The sequence below is a fragment of the Hypoxylon fragiforme genome, assembly GCF_022984875.1.
Source record: "Hypoxylon fragiforme strain CBS 206.31 chromosome Unknown GGS25scaffold_8, whole genome shotgun sequence".
NCBI lineage: Eukaryota > Fungi > Ascomycota > Sordariomycetes > Xylariales > Hypoxylaceae > Hypoxylon > Hypoxylon fragiforme.
The window spans coordinates 1,528,908-1,555,848 of NW_026054763.1; the positions used below are offsets into that span (position 1 = coordinate 1,528,908).

The 26,941-nt window shown below is 48.3% G+C and overlaps 8 protein-coding genes across 8 annotated transcripts; 1 reads left to right on the plus strand and 7 right to left on the minus strand.

The window, feature by feature from the left end:
- Positions 1–227: 227 nt before the first annotated feature.
- On the minus strand, positions 228–1,909 carry GGS25DRAFT_415412 (uncharacterized protein). The gene has a single exon (XM_049258519.1). The coding sequence runs from the start codon at positions 1,504–1,506 to the stop codon at positions 484–486; it is 1,023 nt and encodes a 340-aa protein (XP_049113883.1). The 5' UTR covers positions 1,507–1,909; the 3' UTR covers positions 228–483.
- A 2,469-nt stretch (positions 1,910–4,378) lies between these two features.
- GGS25DRAFT_503530 (uncharacterized protein) lies at positions 4,379–5,236 on the minus strand. Its single transcript, XM_049262078.1, has one exon. The coding sequence runs from the start codon at positions 4,877–4,879 to the stop codon at positions 4,526–4,528; it is 354 nt and encodes a 117-aa protein (XP_049113884.1). The 5' UTR covers positions 4,880–5,236; the 3' UTR covers positions 4,379–4,525.
- An 875-nt stretch (positions 5,237–6,111) lies between these two features.
- Positions 6,112–9,246, minus strand: GGS25DRAFT_415490 (uncharacterized protein). The gene is made up of 2 exons (XM_049258520.1): positions 7,516–9,246; positions 6,112–7,465 (listed from the first exon to the last, which is right to left on the minus strand). Exons 1-2 carry the CDS (start codon positions 8,768–8,770, stop codon positions 6,198–6,200), a joined length of 2,523 nt encoding a protein of 840 aa, XP_049113885.1. The 5' UTR covers positions 8,771–9,246; the 3' UTR covers positions 6,112–6,197.
- Positions 9,247–12,686: 3,440 nt separating this feature from the next.
- GGS25DRAFT_524606 (uncharacterized protein) lies at positions 12,687–13,308 on the minus strand (the record flags this gene model as incomplete). The annotated part of the gene is made up of 2 exons (XM_049264637.1): positions 12,687–13,093; positions 13,170–13,308. The coding sequence occupies 2 exons, from the start codon at positions 13,306–13,308 to the stop codon at positions 12,687–12,689; spliced, it is 546 nt and encodes a 181-aa protein (XP_049113886.1).
- A 1,513-nt stretch (positions 13,309–14,821) lies between these two features.
- Positions 14,822–17,269, minus strand: GGS25DRAFT_503537 (uncharacterized protein). The gene has a single exon (XM_049262079.1). The coding sequence runs from the start codon at positions 16,911–16,913 to the stop codon at positions 14,907–14,909; it is 2,007 nt and encodes a 668-aa protein (XP_049113887.1). The 5' UTR covers positions 16,914–17,269; the 3' UTR covers positions 14,822–14,906.
- A 524-nt stretch (positions 17,270–17,793) lies between these two features.
- GGS25DRAFT_503541 (NMT1 protein) lies at positions 17,794–19,828 on the plus strand. The gene is made up of 5 exons (XM_049262080.1): positions 17,794–18,350; positions 18,400–18,502; positions 18,553–18,621; positions 18,681–18,830; positions 18,887–19,828. The coding sequence occupies exons 1-5, from the start codon at positions 18,316–18,318 to the stop codon at positions 19,574–19,576; spliced, it is 1,047 nt and encodes a 348-aa protein (XP_049113888.1). The 5' UTR covers positions 17,794–18,315; the 3' UTR covers positions 19,577–19,828.
- A 2,953-nt stretch (positions 19,829–22,781) lies between these two features.
- Positions 22,782–25,001, minus strand: GGS25DRAFT_415603 (HAD-like protein). Its single transcript, XM_049258521.1, has 3 exons — positions 24,543–25,001; positions 24,312–24,473; positions 22,782–24,251 (listed from the first exon to the last, which is right to left on the minus strand). Exons 1-3 carry the CDS (start codon positions 24,708–24,710, stop codon positions 22,995–22,997), a joined length of 1,587 nt encoding a protein of 528 aa, XP_049113889.1. The 5' UTR covers positions 24,711–25,001; the 3' UTR covers positions 22,782–22,994.
- Positions 25,002–26,092: 1,091 nt separating this feature from the next.
- Positions 26,093–26,438, minus strand: GGS25DRAFT_524611 (uncharacterized protein; the record flags this gene model as incomplete). Its single annotated transcript, XM_049264638.1, has 2 exons — positions 26,093–26,350; positions 26,427–26,438. The coding sequence occupies 2 exons, from the start codon at positions 26,436–26,438 to the stop codon at positions 26,093–26,095; spliced, it is 270 nt and encodes an 89-aa protein (XP_049113890.1).
- Between the last annotated feature and the right edge of the window lie 503 nt (positions 26,439–26,941).

Genomic DNA, 26,941 nt, shown 5'->3' on the forward strand with positions numbered 1-26,941 from the left:
TTGACTTACATCGGCTCCGTCTCGCGACGAAAGGGGGGTGTGTGTGTCTGAGAGTTCTATCTGGGGCCTATTCTTTTTTTTCCTTTTTCTTTTCCAAGGTTCCCTTTTGATGTCTTGGGATGGCCAGCCCAGTTCGGATTACCATACATACATATACATAACATAGTAGGTACATAACGCGTTTCGTTAGCTAATATACACACCTACCTCATCATCCTCACCGTACCCTCAATTCGTTAATTAATATTTATTTTTCCCTTTTTTTTATAGTGTGTGTGTGGTGAAATTCCCCTTCCCCTTCTCAGTTGTGTTTGATGGTGTTGTGTTTTTTTTTTTCGCAAGTTTCATTCATTCATAATAATATAGTAAAACCTCTTGTTAGTAAGAGGAGTGATTACCCCTCAGTACCGGTAGGTAGTAGAGTACCCAGGTAAGACAAGGGGCAACGGCCTATTCTTAGGCGACCACCTGATTAGCGACCTATCATCCCGACATCGCGAGGATGACCCCGACGACCACCCCGGCAATGACCATCAAGACCGCGGCCGAGACCGCCCCGACCACCCACCACACCGTCCGCCTCTTTCTCTTCTTGAATCCGGCCCACCACTTCCTCTTGGTCCCTGCCTCCACGTCCTCGTCGTCGCTGTGCTGTGGTGACTCGTACTCTATTGCTGGGTTGCGGGTGCCGTCGTGTGATAGTGATTTGTACGCGAGCGGCGTTGACGAGTCCACGCGGGTGCTCATGCTGGCGCCGCTCAGCCGCTCCTTGGGTGTGTACGGGGGCGGGAATGATGGCGGTGGGGGTGAGAGTGGTGAGAGCGGTGCATCGGGGTCAACTGCGGACTCGCGATATCCTTGGGTGTCGATGGTATATGTGTAAGTGCAAGCCCGTCGGGGGCGAGTGGTATATGGTAGAAGGGGCTGATTTAAAGCTTGTGTTGAAATGGGTTTCTTGAGCCTGGCCTGTGTGGGTGTCTGAAGGGTGTCGAGCTCATTGGAATCGGCCATTAGGTTCGCCATTCTCCTTTGCGTTGGCGTTGGTGGTAGTGGTGCTGTGGGGGGTGGCGATGGTGGTGAGAACCATGATGATACAGATGTATGTGAGCGGGCTGTACCGGGAGGTGATGATGGTGTGGGAGTTGGGTAGTGAGAACATGGTGATGGTGAGGCCCCGGCCGGTGGTAGCGGAAAGAGTGATGGCGAAAGCGATATGGCGCTACACCGTGAAGATGGCGGGACCTCAGAACAAGGGGATACGTCTCCGCCGCCACCTGGGATACACTGAAAGTCGACACTCAGAGCATGAGGCTGATATGTGTTAGGGTCGTTGAGGTTGACAGAGTTGGTCTTGATAGCGGGAGGCAATGTTAGTCTGGGAAGAGCTGCTGCCTTGGGAGACTTGGGCGACCTGGGCGACTTGGGACTCCTCCACTTCTCCTGTGTTGTCTCATCGTCCAGCATGATCATGGGAGAATATGCAGCGGGGAATAGGGAGTGTGACATTTAGACGTATATGATTTTTCTTTCTTGGCACTGCTCAATGACTGTATATTCGTCAAGTGGAAATACAGGACGCTGCACCGGTCTCGTGGATGAGACGGCGTGTGTAGCGATAGTAGATACAAGCCGAATCCAAAAAGAAATCAAAAAAGGAACGACTGGGAGCCCGGCCGTTAACAAGCAAGCACAAGTAGGCGTATATGATTCTAGACAGTTGAGCAGGGCCGTATAAAGCGAACGTAAGATCCAAGCAGGTCGTAAAACTCATTCAAAGGAGGGACAGTATGACCATATACACCATTATCATAATCATAGAGTGAACATAATCGTTAAAAAGGAATGTGTATTGTAGATGGCTGGAAGGGTGGTGGGTGGTGAGAAAATGGATCTTGTCAACTCGCGCTCTCTTTCTCTCTCTCACACACTCTCACTCTTCGTGTCAGCTCACTCTCTTTCGTCTCGGAAAACCCATCAGCTAACCTCGTGCCGTAGTTCTCGGGAGGGAGCCAGCAAGATATAAAAACCAGCGAGACCTTTTCTCTTTCAGCTCTGGCCCCCCGGGGTGGGAACCCGAGCGACCGCAACTCAAATCATGCAAGGCACAGGGGCAAAGCGGATTTCGTAGAAAAGGGACAAAAAACAAAAATGCGGAATAACGGTGAGTTACTTTCTCGCAGGGTAAAATCCTCCATCCATCCTTAATTCCTCCTTTGCCCATTACCTTATTCTGTAGGTACCTAGAGAGGGTACAAAGTTACAAACTGGTTCAGTACAGTACCTTTTCCTAGCTTATGCTGATAAAACAACTCTCACATCATCAATACTACGCACGGTACGCCTAACTTGCAGTAGGCAGTCAGCAATAGCAGGAATAGCAGCAATAGCCCCAAAACATCTACAATGTCTCCAGAAAGCCCCCGTCGGGGACCCCCATATAAGTTGCTCAGCAGGCACGGCTCGCACAGTAGAACCGGCAGTTGACGATCCTTCAGCGCAAGCACCATGGTCCCACAACGCCATTCCCCTGCATCAATCAACCAAAAAGACACCAAAGACGGGGGACCTAGACTTGGCTGGGCCTCCATTAATGTAGGATCAACCAATCAGAATTCAAGAAAAAGAAAAGAAAAGAAGAAAGAGACAAAATAAAAAAAAAAAGAGAGAAAAGAGAGAAGAGAAATAAAAATAAAAAAACGTTATCATGTCGTCAACTTTTTTCCCAACCCTCCGGACCGTCACACCGCATGTCTCTTTCAGCCCGGCTTCTGCATTATTTATTTCTTGATTCACACCGAATAAGCCTCCACCCGATTGGGTCCTGTGTGTTGGGTAAGTAGTAGGATATAGGTATAGTATGCCAGGTAACTACTGTAAGCTTCGTAAAAAACATAGTTATCGTATTTTTGTACAATACACATTGTGATCATGCAGTTAGATGTCTACGTAGGTCTTAGTTGACCATGCTATCGATTGTCATTGCTACCTACAATAGCATTTTTACCTATCTACCCTATCTAGTAGGTATACAGTAGCATTTGGGAGTTTTCGTCAACGCCAACGCCAACGCCAACGCCAACTTTTCTCCCCTCTTCCCATTCCCCATTCCCGCCCCTCCTGCTCTCATGGTGGCATGTGTTCAAATCTTAGTCTAATGTCATAAAACCACGGTTCGACCACCGATACTCCAGTACCGCCCAATTTTCTGATTGGACACACGTCTTTGGGTTCGCAGCAAAAACGGATATGCTTGCGAGAACACAGACACCTAGACACGCGAACACAGACCACAAATCTTGCCTCTTGCAGCTTGGGGTACCGTATAAAAGCCCTTGATATTAAAGGATAGATCGGCCGGCCAGCCAGCCCACTGGCTAACAAGTTACAACCTGGCAGCCTAGCTAGGTAGGTATGCATCCAGCCTTAACTTATGAGGTAAGTGGGCAGGTAAAATAAGGTAAGGCACCTAAGCTTTACCTAGCTAGCCAAAAAGCAGCTTGGGTTGAAAGAAAAAAAGAGGATCGAGAGTCGAGACAGAGCGCAGCAAAAAAAAAAGAAGAGGGTCCGTTACGTCTGTGTGCAGCATTCATACCTAGACAGATACACTATTGCCTCGATTATGCTCGATATATGTATGCATGGTGTATGCACAGTAACCGTACCTTACATATCACCTGTATAATCCTGTGTCCCGCGGTGCCTGTCTGCCAGCTTGTGCCCTGTAATCAATCATGCTTTCTTACCCCCCAGTCCTGTTCCACACCTGCCATCCATAAAATGCCCACAGGATTAGGGATAGGGATCGTGTATCTAACCAGCCTGCCCCATCTACCACGCGAAAACGCGCAGGGAAGAGATGAGAAAAAAAGAGAATCGAAAGTGAGATAAACCTAACCTAGATCCATGGTAAAATTAACAACAACACGATAGATAACCCTACCTATGTATCTAGGGTAGCTAATAACCTGCCTTACCTGACCTTGATAACTACCCTGAACCAAAAAAAAGAAGAAAAAAAAAAGTCGCGCGTTACACCAATAGGCCAGCCAACGTTGAACCCCGAACCCTTCCCTCCCCCCCAAGCCCAAAGCCCAAGCCCCCCCAAAAAAGCCCCAACCTCCACGAATCGCGATCGCGATACGCAAACGCATTAACCTCTGCTGCAATGCAATACGTATGTATCTATCGTATGGGACATCCGCGCGCCGCGCGATCAAGCGAAAGGAAAAAAAAACTAAAAAAACACGATTATGTGTATTCGAACCAAGGTACGATACGAGCAGCTGCATAGTTAGTACCTACATGATGTAGTTATATCTGCACATGCGCATTTACATGGTTAACCGCACCGCACATACACATTACACCCCCCCCATCTGCCCATCTGCATCCATTCGCCCATCCCCGACGCAACGCAAAGCAAGCTCTACATACATACATACATACAGTACCTAGATATTACTCTACATAACTTGGTAAAGTTGTAGACCAAAAAAAAAGTGTGACTTGTGCGCCCCGGCCTGCGTCATGGTAGTGCGCAAAAAAAAAATCCCCCCCAAAAACCGAAAACTGGATTGAAGATCCAAAAAAAAGCGGCACAAGAAAGCCGAGAAGAGAAGATCCCGGGATAAAAAAAAAAGAGAATAACTAAGCCTCTCGAGTCTGCATAGCACATGGCTACATGGGAATCTACATACATGCATAGGTAGGATACTATATGTAGGTATAAAAAGATAGAAAAAGAGGCTTTTCCAAACATTGAATTTTCGCATAGCCGAGCTAATAAACATATGCACTCTTCCTCATCCTCTTCCACCTCCACCAACCCTCTCCTCCTCCTCCTCCTCCCCATTCTCCGCCTCTTCCTCTTCCTCTTCATAATCTTCAATGTTCTCCCTTCCCGCCGATATCTATCTACCCCATCAATTCTTCAGCACCCTTACCCTCCCTACCTACCCAAGCCCTACCCAAGCTACCTATATCCCGTGATCGACTCAAACCAATACATACATACATACATACATACATACGGTGTGTGGAACAAGAACGTTCAAGCCCCGAGATCTTCTCACTCACTCACTTCCACACCAACTATTTTCTTCTCCAAGTCTCTTTTAGTCTTTCTTGTCTTCTCGCCTTTCCTTCCCTTTGCCTAAATTCATCGTCTCTACACCCTCTTTTTTTCTCCAGCTAGCTCTCTTTCACTATCACACACACACACACACACACACACACATGCATCCACCCCCTATCTACATAGTAGGTAATAAATAAATAAGTGTCCAGTGGAGTCGTCGCGTGATCCACAAGCCTCAACAGAGCAGAGCAGAGCAGATCAGAACAGCATGGCATGGCATGGCATGGCGTAGCAAGTGCTGACTGACTCCACGCGCAAGATGTGTACCTACTTTACCTACCTACCTACCTACCTACTTACCTACCCACCCCCCCCCTACATACACCACACTACAACAGTGCAATGAATGCAGTTCCAAAACCCATGTGACTGACTGACTGACTGCCCAGGTGACTGGACTGACTGGCAATCGCTGACGCCATTCCCCTCCCTACATACCTACCTACCTACCTCCCTACGCATATTCGGGGTAAGTAAGCAAGCAAGCACCAAAAGCAATAGACATCTGCAAATGCAGTGAATCCCGATCACCCAAAGCCCCTTCAGGACCCCTGTATTGTATGGTACGTATGGTACGTTTGAAACTCAATTCGATTAAACATTGCCTCGAAAGATTTTAGCTCGAGCTACCTATCTGAGAGTGTTTTTTGTTCTCCTATCTACGCCGGCGCTAAAACAACAACCTCAACCCTATGCACATGCAATGCAATTGCGCTTCTTCTTCCGGTGCTGCCCTTTCATGCGTGAGTGAAAAAAAAAAATCGATAGAAATATGTATACAAAAAGACAAAGACCGATCTACTTCGGATCGTCCTTTTCCTTTAGTTTGGTAGAGAGAGAATGATAAAACCATAGAATAATAAGGTAGGTAGGTTACTAGGTATTTCATTCCACTCCGTTGCTCGTAGCCTGCATCAACCCATGTCGCTCAACAAGCTTGCGTGCTCATGTTGCTCATACTCTTCGGGAATTAATTGCATTATTCCGTTCTGTTCGACACGTTCTTTCGATACGTCATTCGAGATATGGAAATGCGTCACAATTACCCGCTTCGAGTCCCTCACCCGCCTCGACCACCGACTTTTTGTCCGTCACCTATATCGACGGACAAGTCCACGAAATCAATCGTGTTTCCCCCACCCAGCGTGACATTCATGGCAGATGTGGTATTCTGCCCAGATCCCACATCGCGAAAGAAATTCTGAATCGAGGTCTGAGCATTCGAGGCATCGTCCAAGGTCTGTTCTTGGAAAATATACAGCACTGCCACGCGGGCAAAGTCGACAATCTCAGTGCTGACATCAAAGCTCGCTGATGGCGTAGCCGTGGCAGCCGTCGTAGTTGCACTAGTTGTGCGGCTCCGAGTAGTGGATGTCGATGCTGGCGCCGTTGTGGGCATGGGTGTAGGTGTTGCTCGCTTAGAGTTACTATCTGTGATGGTGGTGGCAAATATCGTAGAGCCGGAAATTGTTGTTGGGGAAGTCAGCGTGGTTACCACAAAGCTCCCAGAAAATGCACCAGTACCGGCCGGGTTCTGAACTGTCACGGTAATGTCCACGTCCGGAAGCACACTTAGTGTGATCGGAACCTCATTCCCAACTACGCCGGCCTTCACAAGATCTTGATCGGTATCGAGATTTGAAACCTCAGACAGAGCTTTCTGTGCTTGCAGGAATTGCCCATCAAAAGTAACCAACGCATTCTCAATAACACAAGAGAGGTTTTCCTTGTTGAACTTGGATTGTATCTCGGTGGCGACAAGGGGGATTGAGAAATTGGCCTGGGCATCTCTTATGAGTCGGGGTATCGCCTGGCCGATGGTGACATTGCTGATGCTAGTAGTGGCCATGCTGATCGAAGTCGTAGTGCAACCTTGCGAAGTAGGAATAGTGCAATCCACACCCGTGAAACCATTCGAGCAAATGCACGAACAAGTTCCATTAAGCTGAACATTGGTACCCCCATTGGCACATACTAATTGTGTCTCACACTCATTCGCAGTCTCTTGTGCTGCCCTATTGCTCTGAGCCGCCTTATCAATAACGAGGAACTTAACCGGGACCACGACGGCGGCTGTAATAATACACAGCAAAATAAGAGCCAATACGAAAAAGGTGCATATCGGCAATCCACAACAACGGCGCTTCTTTTTCTGCGACTCTGTTTCCGGCTCGAGTGATCGATCCGATTCTGCTGGAGGCCCTCGAAATGACATTCGTGTTAGAGGCCAAGACGTCGAAGCCCTACTTTTGCGTGCATCATTCCGACTTCCCGGGGGCGGGAATGCTGCGAGCATACCCGACAACCCGGACTGATGCCTCATATCATCTACGCCATTGGTCAGTATATACAACGTGAATCGATGCAGTGGAACCCACAAGAATATTCCTTCTCGGATTCGTTATTGTAGACTTCTTCCGGGAAGTCTAACTCGTCGAACCGACTAGCGGGTCTGCGCCCTCTGTCCATTAAAGCTGCCAATCTGGTTGCCCGTCGAATTAAATCCGGTAGACTCGTCAAGCTCCCTCTCTGCTCAGCCTTCCTCACTGCGTCTATGTCTAGGCGTGGCGGTCTCCGTATGGCGGAAAATCTGTATGGCCTTGGTGAAGGGGTAGCTTTTCGTAATGATGAAGGATCCGTGGCACTCGCGCCCTCAAATGCATTTAGCATGCTTTCTGGGGTGACGGCAGCTCCAACTGCCTCCCGTGAACCGTTTCCAGATGAGCTTGATGAAGCCTCGAGGTAGCCGGTGCCGTCTCGAAATGGTCCGCCCGGGACTGGGCTTGGCCCCGGCCTTAAGAATCCATCCTTCTTTTCGGGACCAGATGTGGTTACCAAAGATGGTTTCCCCCTCTTCCCTATACTTGCATTCCTTACTAGGCGGCTCTCGTCGTCGCTGGCGATGGACTCTTCTGCTATCGTATCGTCAACATATAGAGAATTTGGGCTATATCCTGGCGTGAGACTCCCAAAACTCTCCGGTATCGCGGCGCTAGATGCATAAGAAGCATGTGATCGTGTCCTCGGGCTCTCCTCTGGTATTGGTGAAACAAAAGACGCCGTGGAATAAAATGAAGAGGCCCCTCTTCTCGAAGATGGTGGTGGGCCTAAAGTGACACTTCTCCTAGGTTGTTGTGGAGGTGGTGTGGTTACTGGTAACGGGAAGTCGGGAATGGACCCGACTGAAGAAGTATTTGACCGTCTGGAGGAGGTACTCGGTATAGTCTCGGGTGCCGAAAGCTCTGATGTCCTGATATCTTGCGGTGTATACTGGAACACAGGTGTGTGGTCTTGAACACGAGAACTGTCAAGAATTGATAATGTCCTGCTAGGTCGCGGGGGTCGTTGCGGTGGTTGTGATCGTCCGGGAGGTGGTCGATACGGCTCGGCATCGGTCATTGCTGGTGCGGAAATAGGGCCGGGGAGAGGCCACTGGGCCACTGGTGTCGGTTTTGATATCGCCATTCCAATCTGCCCCTGCTCATCACGAATCTGTAAATTATGACGCCTTGCTGACAGAGGCTCCGAATATCCACCTCTTATAATCGTCTCGGCCTGTTCTCGCGCTCTTCTGACGGATCCCCCCAAATCGGATGGTTGGTCGTTATTTCTTCCATTTTGAGATCGACTCATTTATATAAAAATCTGGGTCCTGCAAAGCCCAGAACGAATTTTCAGCTTTCCACACGGCCGATTCTTCCCAATTCCTTCACGGCGTTTGCCGGCTTTATCAACGGCATACGCGAATTCCTAACCCTCGCCCTCAACAGTCCGCGTCGCTACAATGCCGGCAACCGATAACCTGTCGGTAGGAAAGAGAATCAAACGAAAACGAGATCGGGAACTATGTGGCCTCGTATTCGTTCGGGTGGCACAAGAAATGACTTCGACGCAGATGACCGAGGATGTCGCGCGGAGTCGAGTCAGCTAAGGTCGTTGATGGTTAAACAGTGAGATCCTCCTCCACTTTATTTAGAACAACGCGAATGTTGTCAAACACAAACTTGATGCAACTCTTTTGATCAAAACGAACGGCAAGGTGAAAATAGCCCACGGTGCTAAGCCAGCAGCAATACGCAATTAAGTAATCCAGTCACTTGAAAGCGATAGTGGTTGCTGGATGGGCCTGCCATATGTCAGTCAAGTTTACAATAAAGGGATTCAATCTCAAGGTAATGAATGGTTCACGTGGTTCATGCAGCAGCGAAGATCAGAGAACAGTACTCGGATTCGTGATACGATCCTCACATACGTCAAGAAGCCAAGAGATTCTCGCAAGCTCGAGCCAAGGAATGGACCAAATTCTGATTCAATGCAATTGATTTCAACAGCAAGTGCAAATAATTCATTGGCTGCGGATACCCCAATTGGGGGGGGCCAGGGGTCTGGTGCAGAGTAAGGGATCACGTACGCTTGACGTTTCGAGAAGTGCTAGCTCTCCTTCGTGCCAGTTCAACTTTGTCGGTCCCTCGTTCGATGACAACAAGCTAGTCCTAGAAGATAGAGCAATGCTCGAGCTTGATGGTATTCTATCGAATACGTCGCGTTGGCTGCGTTTGAGGTCTCCCAGGAAAGCCAAGCTCTACAAACACGGTCCGAAAAGCATACGAGTGCCGACGGCTTGGTAAATGTTATGACCAAGTTGCCGTAGTGTCCGCTCAGCGCTGTCTCCCGATTAGGTGGAAGAGAGAGTAGTAGCAAGAACCCAGTGATGCGACTTGCTGGTCTCAGATACCGTTCGCGTTTCAGACGTAACAGGGTCGTTAAGATATTAATAAGCAAATCGCGAAGAAACCCCAAGGAATCGGACCTGATGGGATGTCTGGGGAATGGCGATCAAGAGGTAATCAAGCAAGAACAATTACTTGTTTTGCTCGCCGAGAGTTTGGCTGCGGAAGCCGACGGTAGTTCGTTTGAGTGGCGGCGGCGGGAGTCGTGATTTTAAAAAGCGGGAAAACGAATGGCACGCAGGCAACCTAGTTGTCATCAAGACAGGATGGGAAGTCCTGCAAGACAGAAAATTGAGAAAAAAAGAGAGTAAAGAATTTCAAGTTCGAAAGAGCGGTAAATAGTCGCAATAGAAGTGATTGCGACGTTGTGAGAGAGGACCAGACGACACTGGGTCGTAATAAAAAACGCAATGGATGGCGAAGGAAGGATGAAAAAATGGTAGGTTCCAGTTACATCAACTAACCGAAAAAGAGAAATAAAGCAAATAGCAAACAAAAGCAACAAGAAGGAAGAAAAGATCGAAAGAAGAAAAAGAGCAACAACAACTACAAGCAGCGCAGCAGCGGTAGGGTTGGGGTTGTGATAGGAAGAAGAAAACGGCAAGTCCAGTCCACTGAGTCCAGTTTCAGTGTTGTACCTGGCATTAGTTCATGTCGTCTATAGAGAATTGTGGAGAAAAGGGGCCGGGAGTGGACCGAAAAAGGCTTCGAAATGCACCGCAAGGTCAGTGCTTTACAGCGTTGATGATAGTAAACTACCAGTAAACTACCAGTAAAGTACCAGTAAACTACCTAAGTATGGTAAGTAAAGGTCCATAAATTACCAGGGCTCCCATGACCCATCATGGGGCACAACCGAGAATTCTCATTATAAATCCCTACTCACTTGTACTCAGCATTAAAGAGTTAATTTCCAAGCAAATAACTTAGGAAGTGATCTAATTAGCAAACAGCCTTAAACATAGTATTCGTGCTAAAAATATCTGCTAAAATAGGTGCTGATTAACACATTCACATAAGCCCATAAATTAGAGGTGTTTCTGTGTATCGTGGGGTTGAACCGTTGAAGGTGGCGCATAAACAAGATACCTAGATAGTGACAATTACGAGACTACGAGTTCGAATACGGATTGGACATTGCCCGAAAAGAGCAATTGGCCAGTAGACGGAGACATACTATGCAGTAAAGACCCCTGGACCCCATGCCCCTGACTAAAATCTCCTAGCGAATCAAAAGATGGAAGAGGTAGACTTCACCAATCAGAAACACTAGTGTCGTTACTTGCAGGCGATTTCAACACTCGTCATCCCGGTCCGTCTGAAAATCGTGCGTCTACATATGTAGATATGTATCTGATATTCTCTATGAGAGAGTACTTACTACTTAGTAGGTACGTACTGGCGTGTTCAATTCTTCGAGAATAGTCAGAGGAACATCGAAGCAAGGGCAGTTCCCAATATATACCTACCAAGGTTATGATGCAAACACTCGAATTAAGAATCTACCACGACGTAACCACGTACTGTAATAAATTACATAGCATCCTTTCATCTCCAGTGGGCTACAACCCACGAAATTCGAATGTCTGTCGTACGAGCTGAATGGTCGGGTCAGCGGTGGATTTCTTTAATCTCCGACGCCAGTTACCGATGAGATCTCATCCACTAACATATTAATATTCCTCTAGTCATGGTGAGATATATCTACGTGATGTTTGTATAACGACAGTTCGGATAATTCACTGTTCAGATCCCTCAAGGTTACTTTACATCCAACTGAATATGTTAGGCTAGTACCTGCATATACATATGTATTATGTAGGTCTGTATGTATGTCATTCGATGCGAACGATCAACCTATCATGAACGCAATTATCAAACTAGAACGAAGCAGGGGGGTTCAGAGATCACTCATTAAACATCCACTTACAGACTCTTGGCACGCGAAGTTCCAGAACATCTCCAATTGACGCACTGCAGCGCTTGTTTTGTCCACTCAAGCCAGCTTCGATCGACCGTACACCTCGAACCAATGAATCCCATAGATCCTACAATAAAAATCGAAATTATCGAAATGCGTGGTTGGCTCAAAAAGGCCGATCCGCGTCATACATACATGTAAAGCAAGTCACTTGCTTCCTTCTGCCGTTATTCCTGCAAGCCACCATTAACTTACATCTCATCTTGCAGAAAATAAAAAAATAAAAATCCCGAGATGTTGGACCTCCTTACGCCTTCTAACGGGTTGCTTTGGTTTGGTTCTGGTTTCAGCCAAGGGGGCAGGGGTTCCCGCTGGGCTGACCAACCTGCAGACCTCTGGACTCTGGAGGGATTGATTGTAAAATTCCATACCACAGCGCTGGGAAAAAAATCTCAACTCCGACCTGCCCTATTTACTTCAAACTTCCACTTCCCCAAACTTGCATCTTGCATCTTGCATCCATCAATCGCATCCATCCCGCCCACGCCTTGCTTCCTGCTTCCTGCAGGGCTATCCTTCCGCCGTAGATAGCTTCCTAAACGAATACCGTGTTGCTTTTTGCCAAGTATGCCGTGCATATACAGTAGTAGGCACGTAGGCTGGTAGGCAGTCCGGCCGAGACACACGTGCGCTTTATTCTCATCGTCACCGTAAATAAAAAAAAAATATCTTGCGCTGTCATCGCTCATGAGGTTGGTATACTCCTTAGCGCGCGCGCGGCCAGGGGAAAACGACCTCTCGCCGCGGACATCCAGCGAAAAAGAAAAGCACATCCCATGGATCCAGCACCGGATCATCAGATGCGGGACAATGCACGCTCTCGTGCCTGTGATTCCTCTCAAGCCCCCTCCCTCAAAGTCCACCCCGAGCGACGCGTGCCGATCCACATCGCAGGCATCGTGTCCACTGAAGCCATCCTTTCTGGGCTGCAGGCACGTGAACACAAACCTCGGCCCGTCATCGCCATCCCTAAACTGAGTATCATCCCACACGAAAATCGCTGTGCCCCCCCCTTTCGTGACCGTCCCTCCGGGTCCCAAAGCTTCCCAACCCTCAGCGACCCTCCCTCGCGGACTGTCTTGGCCACTGCCACCGCCATCATGAGCATGTAGTTCTCCCTCACGCTGTAGAGGTCGCTGCCTCGGATATCATCGTCTAGAGAACGTTCGATTTCCTGCGTGCGCAAGTCCTGTTTCCCGAAAGCTCGTGTAGCTCGGCGCAGAGACGGCACAGATACCGATGCTCCTGTAGGTAATCCCAACCCAGCATTATTAAATTTCCTCGTCGAAATACCTAGTAATGCGCCCCAACTCCCACAAACGCCCCTTCGTCTCCGTGCCCTCTCGCGCAAGCCCAACATCCATGAGCCGACAGCCCTTGTTATACGACAGCTTCGGCACGTCGTCGGGGGCTTGTATCCCATCGACACAGCACTCCTCCCGAAACTGCGCTGCCGTCATGTCCCCCGCAGCCCCCCCCCCCCCCCTCCCATCAAACCCATTAGGTATGCAGAATCTCACCATTCAGCAAGCACATCGCCAACAAGGCCAAACTAACACTATCCCTCCCCTCCCCTCCCCGCATCCAAAGGAAACAAAAACAATCGCAGCAATCCCGCCACGATCGCCAGCGCATCCCAGGGATCCCCACCACTCACTCCGCGCGCCACAACCGCCGCTCGTCGTCCTCGTGCGCCCGCGCTTGGAAAGGGCGTCGATGTTGCGCCGTTCGAGTGACACGCGACGCGGGGGCGTGGTAACGGCAAGCGCTCGAGAAAGTCTGCCTTGGGTACTGTGTGGTGTTGGAGGAGGAGGAGGAGGAGGAGGAGAAGCGATGTGACGATGCTTTCTTGGTTAGTGTAGTTGTGGCGATCGAGGAGAGGGAGGGAGGGAGGGAGGGAGGCTTGCGAGTCGTCCGTCTTGGGGATCGTTACGTGACTCAAGCTTCATTTTATAAGTGGTGGTGTTCAATTCCAAAAAGAATTGTAGAAAAAAAAAAAAAAAAAAAAAAAAGAAAAGGAAAAAAAAGCAAAAGGTTTGTGGTAGGATTGAACCCGCACCCTCGGGGGTCCCACAGTGGTTTTCGTTCTGAACCCGCACTTTCTGGGGAGCCCTGGTGGTTTTCGCGCCTTACCACTGAGCCAACCTAGGTTGAAAACTCAGGTACCCGAGTTTTCACCCAGGAAGTGAGAGATGTTGCTTTCCGGGGACCTATAAGTTTAACTTCGGTCGAGAGGTACCTTGGGGAGGGTACTCGGTACTCAGGAGAAATGGTATCGCCGGTGAGGGTTGTGATATTGCTGCCTTATATATAAGGCTTCAGATCTAGGTACCGAGGTATTTATGTCTCCACTCAGTACTAGGTACAATATAGACGACAACATAGCTGCAGGCAGCAGGCTTTTTGTCCTCGTTGTATATGATAGAATAGAATAGAATGTACTAGAAGCGAGTGATGTATAGGTACCTACCTACCTACCTATGTGAGTGTCAAACGTATGATTCCCCGCCTGACACTATGTCTAGGTAGGTACTAGGTAAGTAGCCATGTAAAACGTCCATGGAAGAATTATTACCATGGAAATATTGATAATATTGATGTAACTCATATTTACTGCTCATGATTGTAAAGGGGTCTAATACAACGACCGTCAAGTCTACGGCCTAACTACCTAGATATCTGAAAAAAACAGTGAATCTAACTTGTCTGTAAAACATTGGTGATTTTATCCCTCGTAGTCTTTTTTCCTTTCATGTTTTTTCTTCTTCTTGATGCTTCGTGATCGTGGCTCACGTCTGCTGGCCAGTCAACTCACGAAGTACTCCAGGGCTGTGCTAGTGCACTACGACGCTAAGTTTTAGTGCAAGCTCTAAGCCTTATAACCCCTGCTTATCACTAAATTAGTGTGTGAGCTATCCCTGCAGTCGATCTTCTCTCCCCTGCCACCATTTCCATTTCCATTTCCACCTTCCACCTCCATCCATCTCAGTTTTTGCTTCCACTCAGTACTAACCCATCCAGCTCCTTACTTAGAAGCTGTCTAGTAATACTGACGCTCTCACGGACGGCGGCCCCCGCGACCCCTGTTTGGTGCACCCGCCTTGTCCCGCTTGGGGAAGAAGGACGCGCAGTGCTGTTCCGGATAGCCATTTTCATTCTGCTCCACGAAATGTCTCTCATACTCGGTCATCGGTTCGCTGTGTATGCTTGGGTCCTTGCGACGGCGTAGCACGAGCACCCATGCCGGCTTCATACCCCATACCGAGTACCCCTTCTCCATGCTGTCGTGAATCGTCTTTCGTAGGAAAGTAGTGAAGCTTGCCGGATTAGGAGCCTTGGCTATGCCCATTTCTTTCAGAAAAGCCGGGAAATTGTTGATGGTGTGCACGCGGCGAACCGCCTCTGCCAGCTCCTGCGCCGCACCACGCGGAGGCGCGCCATGCCGCTCAAAGAGCTCGTCGCAGACTTGGCTTAGTGGCTTTTGATGCGAAGGTCGTGCGGTGCGCCGGAACAGTTCGGAGAACATCAGAAGCCGATACGAAGTTCGCGAGCCCTCAAAGGTCTTGTCGAGACGATAGGCAGATACCGGCTGTGTCTCCATGTGCGAAAGCTCCGGCAAGTTTGCCCCTTTCTTGTCGAGGAGCCAGACAACATTTCTGGTGATCGCCTCTGCTATGATAGCCTGTATGATTTCCTCGGTGACCTTGACGTCGGATATTAATAATGTGACGAGGAGGTGGCCTAGGCTGGGACAGTCGGCCTTGGATCGCTTTCCATTCTTAAAGTTTAGCAGCATGGAATTCGCACGCTTAACCAAGGATGGATCCTCGACTGCAAGACATATGAGAAGGTGGAATAGGTGGAAATATGACTCAATAGCCTTTTCCGACGCGTGACGAAGATTGGATTTGGGAGAACGCCTATTCTCGACTTTTACTTGGTTGAGGCGAACGACAACATCATTCATGAAACCGATTAGCACCTGGACAAAGCCGAACGGTCCTCCTTTATTTAGCGCACTGTTCATCTTGCGTAGCGACGTTACAGCGTCACCCCGAACACCACGCCAGTGAGGGTGTGAAATGGGCAAAGGAAGCCAATGCTGAAATCCCAGCCTGTTTATGGATTCGCGAATTTTCCAATGATGGAAGGCTTCTTGGGAGATAAAGTCGAACTCCGATGCGACATACCCGTTTTGAATCTCGACGCCCACACCAAGCTTGACAGCCCTGTAATCTTTCTTGAGGCAGAAGCACTGCAGCTCACGCTGTCGCACGACGTCGAATTCTATCATCAGGTCGCTCACCTTCGGCCAGGCAGCGGCAAATTTTGTCAAATGATCAAACTCTAGGTGGTCGATGATGAGTAGAAGCAGCTCCTTTGGTAGTCTGTCGATTTCGCAAGCTGTTGTCTCGTTCTTTTGGATGGGTAGAGCGACCTGAACGTCTTGCGTCGGATCGTGTAATAGTGGTTCGGTTCTCTCTCCAGGCGTAGGCCATTGACTCGGGTTGCTCTCTGTGCGCGCATCGTAACACGGCTGTGTAGTTTTACCAATACTTTTCGTCTTTCCGAAATCACAGTGTGAACACTCGAATCTATCAGTTAACCTCTTGTCTATGTCCTTGTAATTATCCAACTTTTTTGTGGCTCCATAATCTTGCTCGATACTTTCGCTTGAGAAAACGCTCAATATCTGGATTGCTAAGCCCCTCAGGGTGTACGCCGGAGTGTGCATATGGGGCCTTAGGATGGTGACACAAATAAAATTCCCGATAACGTTTGGATGGTAAACTGTTGAGTTCATGGCCATCTCAGGCGGATGTACCGGGTACAGATCCGGAAGGCTCATGGTGATATGAAGAGGTTTATAGTTGGTAGGGGTGAGGACCAAGCAAATTGTTTTGAGGTCGTCATCGCGGACATGTACGTTGATGTTCGGGTAAGGCTTTTCAACGAGTTCTTGGATGTCGAGAAGAAGCCGACGGCGTCGAAGCAGAGCACTAGGCGAGGTATGAAAGCCAACACCAGCAGTTTTATGCTGCTCAGGGTCTGGGAGATGCGACATTCTCGGTCCAGATTATAGCGCAGGCTGTCTACCCAGGTAGTGATAGTTGCTCAAATAGAAAGGGACTACTGATGGGTAAGTCAATGTGATGAGTACTGATACAGTCACCGACCTGCTCTGGACGTATTTGGTGCTGGGAATACGTCTGCGGGATGAGCAAGCACAAGTGATGTGGTGTTGAGAAACGGGAAGTCATAATTCTGAAAGCATTGACGTTGGCTTATATACCAGGACACATTGAAAGCGTAGGATCTAGTGAGTACCTACATACACATACGAAATAAATTACCATGTATGTACCTGACTGAGGCTGAGGCAATGGGCTGCTAGAACGACCTAGTTGGTGATCAATTGGCAGTTTTGGTTGGATGGATCATCATTCATGGATTGCAAGGTTGAAAGACGATTCAAAGATGATTCAGGCAACAGCAGTCATGTCTTGTTGTACTACATTCAATGTTGTGCAAACACTGTACCTTATTGCCTTGTCCTTGTGACTCAACGGTCACCACATGTACCAGACTATCAGTGGATGCTTGCTGTCTACTTTGGGCTCGCCGTTGCCCTTACTAGGTACATAACTATGTACATAAGATACACTAAGAGGCAGTGCCGCTAATCTAGTCGTCAAACTTCCAAGGTTCTCAACTGACGATGATCCATACGACCAACAAAGGATTTTAACTTTTCAAATACGAAATAGACGCCTGCGTGGTAATGATTCAATGGTTCAATGATTCAAATGTTGTTAAGGTAAATAGTAGGCATCTAAGTCTTGATAAACTTAGACCGTCTCAAACCGAGTTAAAACGATATGATCCCCTGAGATAAATAAACCGGCCATCAGATTTGCCAGATTAATATGATTAATATGACGAATAGACTGCATGAACGACCCACCATCGAATGGCTACTACTATGCCGTACTACTACTACTTACCCCTCATCCTGTCCGATTTAAAGAGCCCTCCTGTCCTTTTCTGTGCTGTGCTGTAGACGCCTACCTTCTCTCTTCTCTCTTCCAACTCACCAATCTCTCTTCCCGCGATCGTGATAACCAGACTCAACTACAAAGCTATTTACCTATTAAAATCTCATCTAAGACCTCACTCCATCGGTACGGTTAATGGAAGCATCTCCCATCATGGAGCTATCTCAGTATCAAGGTAACGTTATTTAAACGCATGGCGGGTGCTCGATGTTCTTGATTTTGTGATGAATCACCTTTTGATATGATACGATCTATCGAGAGGTGATATCAGACACTAGAAAGACATCAGGGCTGAGATTACACCGTTCAAACTTGATCTGGATAATTCCAGCGAAAGGACATGCTACTTTCTCCTCCCCCTATTTGTCTGATCAGTGTGGTATTGACTGTCGAAGCATTGCTTGATCCATCATGTCTACCGACAAGATCACGTTCTTGACCAACTGGCAAGCATGAAAGTATCTGCTAAAAGTGATCAATTACTAACAATATCAGGCATGCGACGCCATACCATGCCCCTCTTTACCTTGCCCAAGCGAAGGGATACTTCAAGGATGAGGGCATCAAGGTTGCTCTGCTTGAACCCAACGACCCTAGCGTACGCATCATGCAAGCTTCACATGCATCCTAAATGCTAAGACATCGTAGGACGTTACCGAAATCATCGGCACCGAAAAGGTCGATCTTGGATTTAAGGCCATGATCCACACCCTTGCTGTAAGACATCGTTCAACAATAACTCTCCAGGCAAACGTAAGCTAAAAGTTACGACGTAGGCCAAAGCCCGAAACTTTCCTGTCTTGTCTATTGGTTCCCTTCTCGATGAGCCTTTCACAGGCGTTGTGTACCTCAAGGACAGCGGTATTACTACCGATTTCAAGACTCTCAAGGGAAAACGAATTGGCTATGTAGGCGAGTTCGGAAAGGTATCTGCACATGATTTGACGCCTCCTCGGAATTTTCTCATTAAAAATCTATGCAGATTCAGATTGATGAGCTTACCTCGCACTACGGGATGACCCCTGCGGACTACACCGCAGTCCGTTGCGGCATGAACGTTTCAAAGGCCATCATCAAAGGCGAGATTGATGCTGGCATCGGCCTCGAAAACGTCCAGATGGTCGAACTCGAAGAGTGGCTTGCTGCGCAGGGCCGTCCCAAGAGCGACGTGCAGATGCTGCGCATTGACGAACTTGCCGAGCTAGGTTGCTGCTGCTTCTGCACCATCCTATACATCGGCAACGAGAAGTTCATCTCCGAGAACCCGGAGAAGGTGCGCGCATTCATGCGTGCAGTCAAGCGGGCCACCGACTTCGTTCTCGCCGAGCCGGAGAAGGCGTACGCCGAGTACGTCGAGTTCAAACCGGTCATGGGCACCGATCTTAACCGTAAGATCTTCGAGCGCTCATTCGCCTACTTCTCCAAGGATCTGAAGAATGTTCAGCGCGACTGGCAGAAGGTCACTAGGTACGGCAAGCGCCTCGGCGTCCTCGACGAGAGCTTCCAGCCCAACTACACCAACTCGTTCCTGTCCTGGATGCTTGAAGGCGAGTCTTCGGACCCTACCGGCGATCAGAAGCGCATGGTTGTGCTCCAGAAGGATGTGGCGGCCCAGGGAGGTTTCCACCGCCTTGATGCGGAAAAGTCCAGTGAGGCCGCTGTCCAGGCTTGAATGTGTCTGGCAGATTTTGGGGCCTTGGGCCTTTTTTGGACTCCCTATGTCGATTGCGATATGGATTCACTCCTTGATCAATAAGCTTTCGGACGCTCATTAGAAACGTGAAACATAGTAGCTGCTCTGTATATAATAACACAATTCAGAGTGAGCTTCCTTATGAGTCAAATTGAAGCTGCCCATGCATGAAGTCGGGATTGTAAAGACCTCAAGATCGTCGTATTTAGATGAAATGAAAAATGCCAAATGTTGATTTATACCTAGTAGTGGACAGGTATATAGATACCTACACAAGCTGCTTCGATTCCCTCTGTCGTAAGTATTTCCTCGAAGATCGAGGTATAGTAATAGTATGGATGTATCTTCGAAATTGCCAAGCCTTAAATTTACCCCTGAATTACCCTAGGTACCCCTGAGTCCCCAAACCTATCACTTTTGAAATATATCGTATGTACAAATTTTGGTTAAAATTTTATACACTATTTAGCTAAGTTTCAATGAGAAGAATAACTGTTCTTCTTTATACACTGCTCTTACATCCATTCTCCAGCTCCTGCACCTCATACCTACCCAGCCGTCCTTTCACCCGCCCCTTTCACCTCTACCTAACCTAAACCCCCCTATCCCCTCACCTTCAAAAACTCAACCGCCTCCCACTGCCCCTCATTCCCCACGCCCAAACTAACGTCCCTCACCTCCTCCAAGAGGATCAAAGGGTGATAATGGTGTTCACATCTCCTGTATATATATATAACATCTCTACCTCATCTTATGCAATTCAGGTATCCAGCTTAACCTCAACGCATATCTGTTCAACGCGTTAGGCATACCGTAGCTACACGTACCCTGGCGCAGCGATCTAGAGTGCCATGCGTGACAATGGGGATAGCAACCCTAGCGCTGCCTCAAGTCCGGTCAACGATTATGTCGCCGGCATGCGCATATATATCTGCTCGCGGACGATAGAAGATACCTATCCATTGTCACAATACTTTATGACGCGTGGCATTTCTACCTAGCTCAATATCTAGCCCTTTGGAGCCAAGCTGATGATATCTTACCATCGGCTATCGTCAACCGGGACAGACCGGGTCCGGGACACCGGTTCCCCACCAAAATCCACTAAAAGTCACCATTTGGAAATACGCCTCCCTCAACCAAATAAATTTATATAAATCCAATTTCTCGTTCCATGGTTATTTCGAATAAGGTCTATGGAGTGAGGCTGTTTTTATTAAATTTGGACCATTGTAGGTGGAGATATCGGGTATTGAAAATAGGAGTAAATGCCGCCAAAATGAGGATTTATACCCCCGGAATAGAACACACTTTTCAGATAGAACCAATAGACCAAATCACTTCTAGTTTTCAATGGATTCATATACAGAAGAAGACGTTTCTAACGCTATATTTGATATCACTGAAAATGGCCTATCTCTTCGTAGAGCGGCCGAAAAGCACTGGGTCCCTAAATCCACACTCTCGGCCCGGATGCACGGGAGAAAGCCACGAAAAGGTAGCTATATCGGCACGAAACTGACAATGGATCAAGAGGATATGCTAGCTGCATGGATAATAAGGCAGGAAACCATCGGATATGCCCCCCGGCCGGATATTGTACGCCGTATCGCGACTAAATATTCAACCCTCAACGGCTATTCTGAGCCCATTGGCGTCAACTGGGTCAGACGATTTCACAAGCGCCACCCCGATATACGGATGAAAAAAGGCCGTAGGATGGAGGCTGCCCGCTTTAATAGCTTCAATGAGAGAGCTGTAAACTGGTATTTTGATACCAGAGAGGGTATATACGGGAATATCAGCCCTGATCTTACCTACAACATGGATGAGGGGGGATTGATGATGGGACAAGGTATGGCCCTAATTTTTGTTTTTATTATTTACTAAATATCTAATAATTATCAGCTAGTACTGAATTTGTTCTTGGATCATCTAAAACTCGAGAGGCGCACTTGAAATGCCCACAAGAAAGAGCCTGGACATCCTTCATTGAATGTATCAGTGCTACTGGTGTAGCTCTTGAGCCTGGGATAATATTCAAAGGAAAGTACTTGCAAAGCAGCTACTTTAAGCAGGAGATGAGATCAGCACTCAACTGGAGGTTTATTACGTCCGACAAGGGTTGGTCTAATAACCATATTGCAGTAGAGTGGCTCAAGGAGATATTCATCCCCGAAACCAACCTTCATAAAAAACATAAGGACGACCGCCGCCTTTTGATCTGTGATGGCCATCAAAGCCATACAACAGTAAGTCCATTCAATTCTCTATTCATTAATCCTATTTTTGTATTTTTCGCGTATTTATTACGATATATATGCCCTTATTCAGACCCACCCTTGTTAATATTTGTTAGGATGAGTTTATGGAGATATGCTATTTCAACAATATTGAATTGTGCTTTCTTCCCGCCCACACATCTCACGGCCTACAACCACTCGATAATGGTCCCTTTAATGCATTAAAGAGTGCCTATTCCAAGCATCTAAGTGATCACGTCGCCGCCACAAACGCGGCTCCCGTTGATAGGGCCTCCTTTATTCTTTGCTACGCAAAAGCACGGGAAGCGGCATTTACCGTAAGGAATATCAAGGCCGGCTTCAGGACAACAGGGAATTGGCCTATCTCAAGACGTAAGGCCAAGGACCATCCGGAATGCAAAAAGGAGCCAGGTACGGTTCCTGTAGTAAAAGAAGAGGAGCGGGAGGGAAAGCAGCTGGGTGCCGCCTTTCAATCTCCGTCCGTAGGCGTTAGATTTGCTCAACACGCCCTTCATGCAACCCCAGGGACTCGCCTGCTATGCAGAGATATCCGTAAGGAGCTCAATAGGTATCAGGTCCGAGAGTTAATGTACAAAAAGGAGCTGGAAGCCGCTCAAGGTGAGGTGGAGCAGCTACGTACAAAACGCCGGCGTCGGATACCTAATCCCAACCAGAAATTCTTATCCCTTAAGGCTATGAAGGAGCTAGACCCCCCTGGAGCCTCTGATCCAGTTGAAGACAATCTAGAAGGCGTGGCGCGGCTTATGGATGAGGAAACGCATACAGAGCCGGATGGGGCAAATAGGCCCCAGGAAGAGATTGTTTCAGAGAGACGCCGCACGCGCTCTGGGAAAGCTTACTAGCCCAACTTTTCAATTATATGTACATATTGCAAAGGTCTACAGATTGAATTTAACTGCATAATTTTATCGATTTTATTGAGCTAGCTACACCTTTTTAAAAATGGTGAGTTTTAGTGGATTTTGGTGGGGAACCGGTGTCCCGGACCCGGTCTGTCCCGGTTGACGATAGCCGATGGTAGGGTATATTTAGGTACCTAGTTGCAAGATTGTAGAAAGATAAAAAGCGCCGAGCCGATATATATCTGGAACCCGCTACCTAGGTCAGAACACCTAGAAGAAGAGCTTACTTGCCAACGCTCTCTCATGCCGTATGATCTTCATGGCCAGCGCTGTTGTCAACCCCCGATTGCCTATCCTGGCGCCCGTCCGCCCGTAGCAGCAGAAGTGGCCGGCCGGCCACCCCCCGTCCTCCTGCTGCAGGTCCAGCAGCCTGGTGAGGTCCTTCCGGTAGAGCTGCGGATCGATCCCCACGACCTGACATGCGGATATCCGCAGCGCGAGCGCGACGGGGTTCGTGGGCATGTCGAGGCGCTCGCCGAGCTTCACTTTCACCACCTCGAGCCTCTCTCTCAGCGACGACGACGCGGTGGTGGTGGTGGTGGTGGTGGTGGTGGTAGCGGCACACTCGGCGTGCAGCAGCGCGACGAAGTACAGGAAGCTCTCGGGCGTCGAGTAGTACCTGTTGCCGTCGAGGCAGGCGCCGTTGGCCAGGCACTGGACGACCCAGTCCTCGGTCTGCTTCTTGCGCGGGTCGGCGCCGTGGCCGAAGCGGTGGAAGGCGCGCACGATGTTGCAGCACACCTCCGGCGTGGTCCGCGGCCGCGAGGCGGCGAAGTACGTCTGCATTATGCCGCTGGGGTCCGCGTTTGCCACCATCAGGTCCAGCACCTTCTCGATGTCGGCCACGCGGCGGAGACGGTCCGGGGGCAGGGACAGGTACGCTATCGCTGTCGTGTCTGCGTCGGGCGGGAACTCCCGGGTGGTGAGGGCAGGCTTCTCGTAGAAGTAGTTCCACAGGCCGCTCTCAACGTCGCTGGTAGAGAAGGTCGTGGGCTGGGTGTTACCGTTGACTTTGCTATCTGGACTCCCGCTCAGTGCCCCGGTGGGCCATTTCAGGTAAATTATGTCTTCGTCGCCAGTGAGCTCCCAGATGAGGAGCTGCGCGAAGTTGTCCTTGAGGATGATGTCGTCGTGGCCCTCCACAACGCAGTGGTGCTTCTTGGCGTTGGCTTCCATGTAATCTCCTGCGCGAGCTAGGGGGTCTTCCATGAGATTCCGCAGTGTCCCGCCGACTTTGGCCAGTCGGTTGTCGACCAGTATGGAGTGGATCCCCAAGGATCGGGCTGCGCATATATTCTCGGGCGTGTCGTCGAGGAATATCATTTCCGTCGGATCATGTCCGATTTCTTTAATGACGTGTTCAAAGAAGCATAGGTCAGGCTTGCGCATGCCTTCGAGCCCTGATGCAAATGATCTGTTGAACATTGGCCAAGGTATGTCTAAGGCTTGGACAACTTCAAAATGCTCCTGTGGGCTTTTTAGCTAGGTAGGTATGTTATATAAGAGGAGAAGGAAAGAAGCACTCACGCGCGAGATATTAGACATGACGTAGAATTCGAGCTCGGGATTTGAGGCCTTGAGATCGTAGATGGTTTGCACAAGGGGAATGTTGGCTGTCAACGATTTCTGGGCTTGGTCTAGGGACCCTTCGACTATGGAAGGATCTACTCCAAGTACATTGCCGAAATGCTACCGAAAGTTTTAGATCATGTTGAAGATATGGCATATAGAGTATAGTATGGTTGATTCGTTACTTACATCACATGCTTCTTTGACTGTGAGCTTCCCCCTATCTAAATCGTGCCAGAACGTCGAGTTCATAATAGTTGAGAATTGACTACGCGATAAAGCGTTGACGCTACTACGATCCCATTCTAACAGAACTCCCCCAAGGTCGAATATGAGGGCTTTGAACTGAGTGACCATTGCGTGTAAGGTTCGTACAACGGTGAAGATAGAGATTAGGTGCTATGTGACTACTAGGTGTTGCACATCATACACGGCTCTGAACAGCACGTACAGGACTAAATATATACTCACCTCCTACCTACCTACCTGCTAGGCACGCTACCTAAGTATAGCTAGGTACCTACCCAGGTAGGTATGCATCTGTCTATGAATATCTGGGTAGTATATCCCGCACATCACTGAATGGTGTAACACACTAACCTTAGTATAGTCTGTAAAGAGGATATTTTGAAGGATATTCTGTTAGTGTAACATATCACATAAGCACAGCAGGATCCAAGATCGTGTTTCTTTTTTTAGGATCTTTTTCCTAGTATAGTTAGGTACTACACTCCATACCTACCTAACCTATCCACTCCCATGCTCTATTTGCTGGATAGCTCGAACATCCCATGTAAAGATAAAGATTTCGTAACCGATGAAATCATAACATTGATTGGATATGCACACTAAGTCCGAATAGTAATTTGCGGTGTATAAAGCATGATATGGTCTAGGCGAGTGCGAAGAGCTGAAAATAGGTAGTAGACTGATATGTTTTCTTCCCAAGTTTCGAGGTGACACCATGTGCTAAATCTGACGTGAGCATAGTAGAGTATCCCCATGGAGTGCTCTATGACCTGCATAGTATCTGCAATACCTTCGGTGGTGGTTGCATCGGATCGGGATTATGGGGTAACAGTTTACGCGCGATCCCTACGCCAGCTATACTCGACCGTCTGAGATAAATGTTTGCTAGAAAGATCTTCTGGAAACGGAGTATCATCACCTACCCCTAGTCAATTCAGTATGCACCTAATAGCCGCAAGAACGACGCCGTTAGATACGATTAGTAACTGCGCCTGATATAGGTACCTAGTATTCATGATGATTCAGGATGATGTAAATCTGGGCGCAGACTCCTTGCCCACTTAATTCAAGTGTTCGTAACTATAAATTAATATGCTCCACGTACCTTTAAATCCTGCCAATATTTCTCACGCACCATGAAGTCGAGATTTGAAACAGCCATGACTGAGCATAGTGCTATGATATAATTGGAATTCGTCCTGTGTGTCACGCCTGTTAGCCTTCCCTAGAACTCCCCCTCCAAACTTAACCGCTCACTCTCACCTTTTTAGAAGTCAAGGTCTCATATTTGCTTGGCCAACGCCATACTTGATGCAAGATACGTTATAGCCCTGCCGGTACAAGGGTTGGAATGCACGCCTCATAGCAGCACGAGCTTAATGATCTTGTTTGTCTCATGCTCTGGCGCCGACCAGTGCTCAAGGCGGAAATGCATCACATCGGAAAAGGACTCAGCATTATGCAAAAGCGAGTAAAGCTTTACAGCAAGCTCAGTTCCGAGTGGGATTATATGTTTCCATATAGAAGACTGACCCGGGCCAGAGCTCTGCGGCACTTAACCCCTGTTCTCCTGGCGGAATGCCACCCGCTGCGAGGCCATAGAAATCTTGCTTCGCATCTCTTGGCCAAACCATTCGCGGGCCGATCATCCCACGTAGCGCTAGCCGGAATGCGATAGCTCTTTTGCGGCTCAGCTCGTCAACTAACGACGCGACAATGCGCGTGGTGGGCAAGACGTCCACAATGCTCTGTAATGTTAACAGGACTAACTTGCGCTTTTGGCAACGTGCATCTGTCCTGGTCAGGCCATATAGTTGGGCTCACATTTCGCTTCATAATGTGGCCAGATGCATGCATCGATGAGCGACATAGAATGCCCCATGGGTACTGATAAACTACCTACCTTCTCCGTTTGATTATCAAAGGCATGTTGATGATATTCTAGAACCAACATGATGAGAAGAAAACTAAGAATACCCAATCCTGTATGCTGGAGAAGTGAAAGCCTGACTGATTGGATCGCATACGAGTTAAACATACATCCTTTTAGGGGCTGTTTTCTGTCTGCAAGTAAGGGCGCCGAGGATTACGTATGCTGGTTATTGTAAGTCGTAAGTAATAAAATGCGAATATGTCTTAGCAGTTGCATTCGCTTTCGCAAGTTACGGATTTGATTGATGATGATTTTGTGAACGAGGAAAGAGAATAAAGGAACGAGAATAAAGAAACGAGAATAAAGGAAAGAGAAAAAAAAAAAAAAATTTTCAAGGAGGTACAGTACCTTCTGATCCTAGATGGTGACTAATCCAAGGCGCCACGTGATAACCCCGATCTTATAC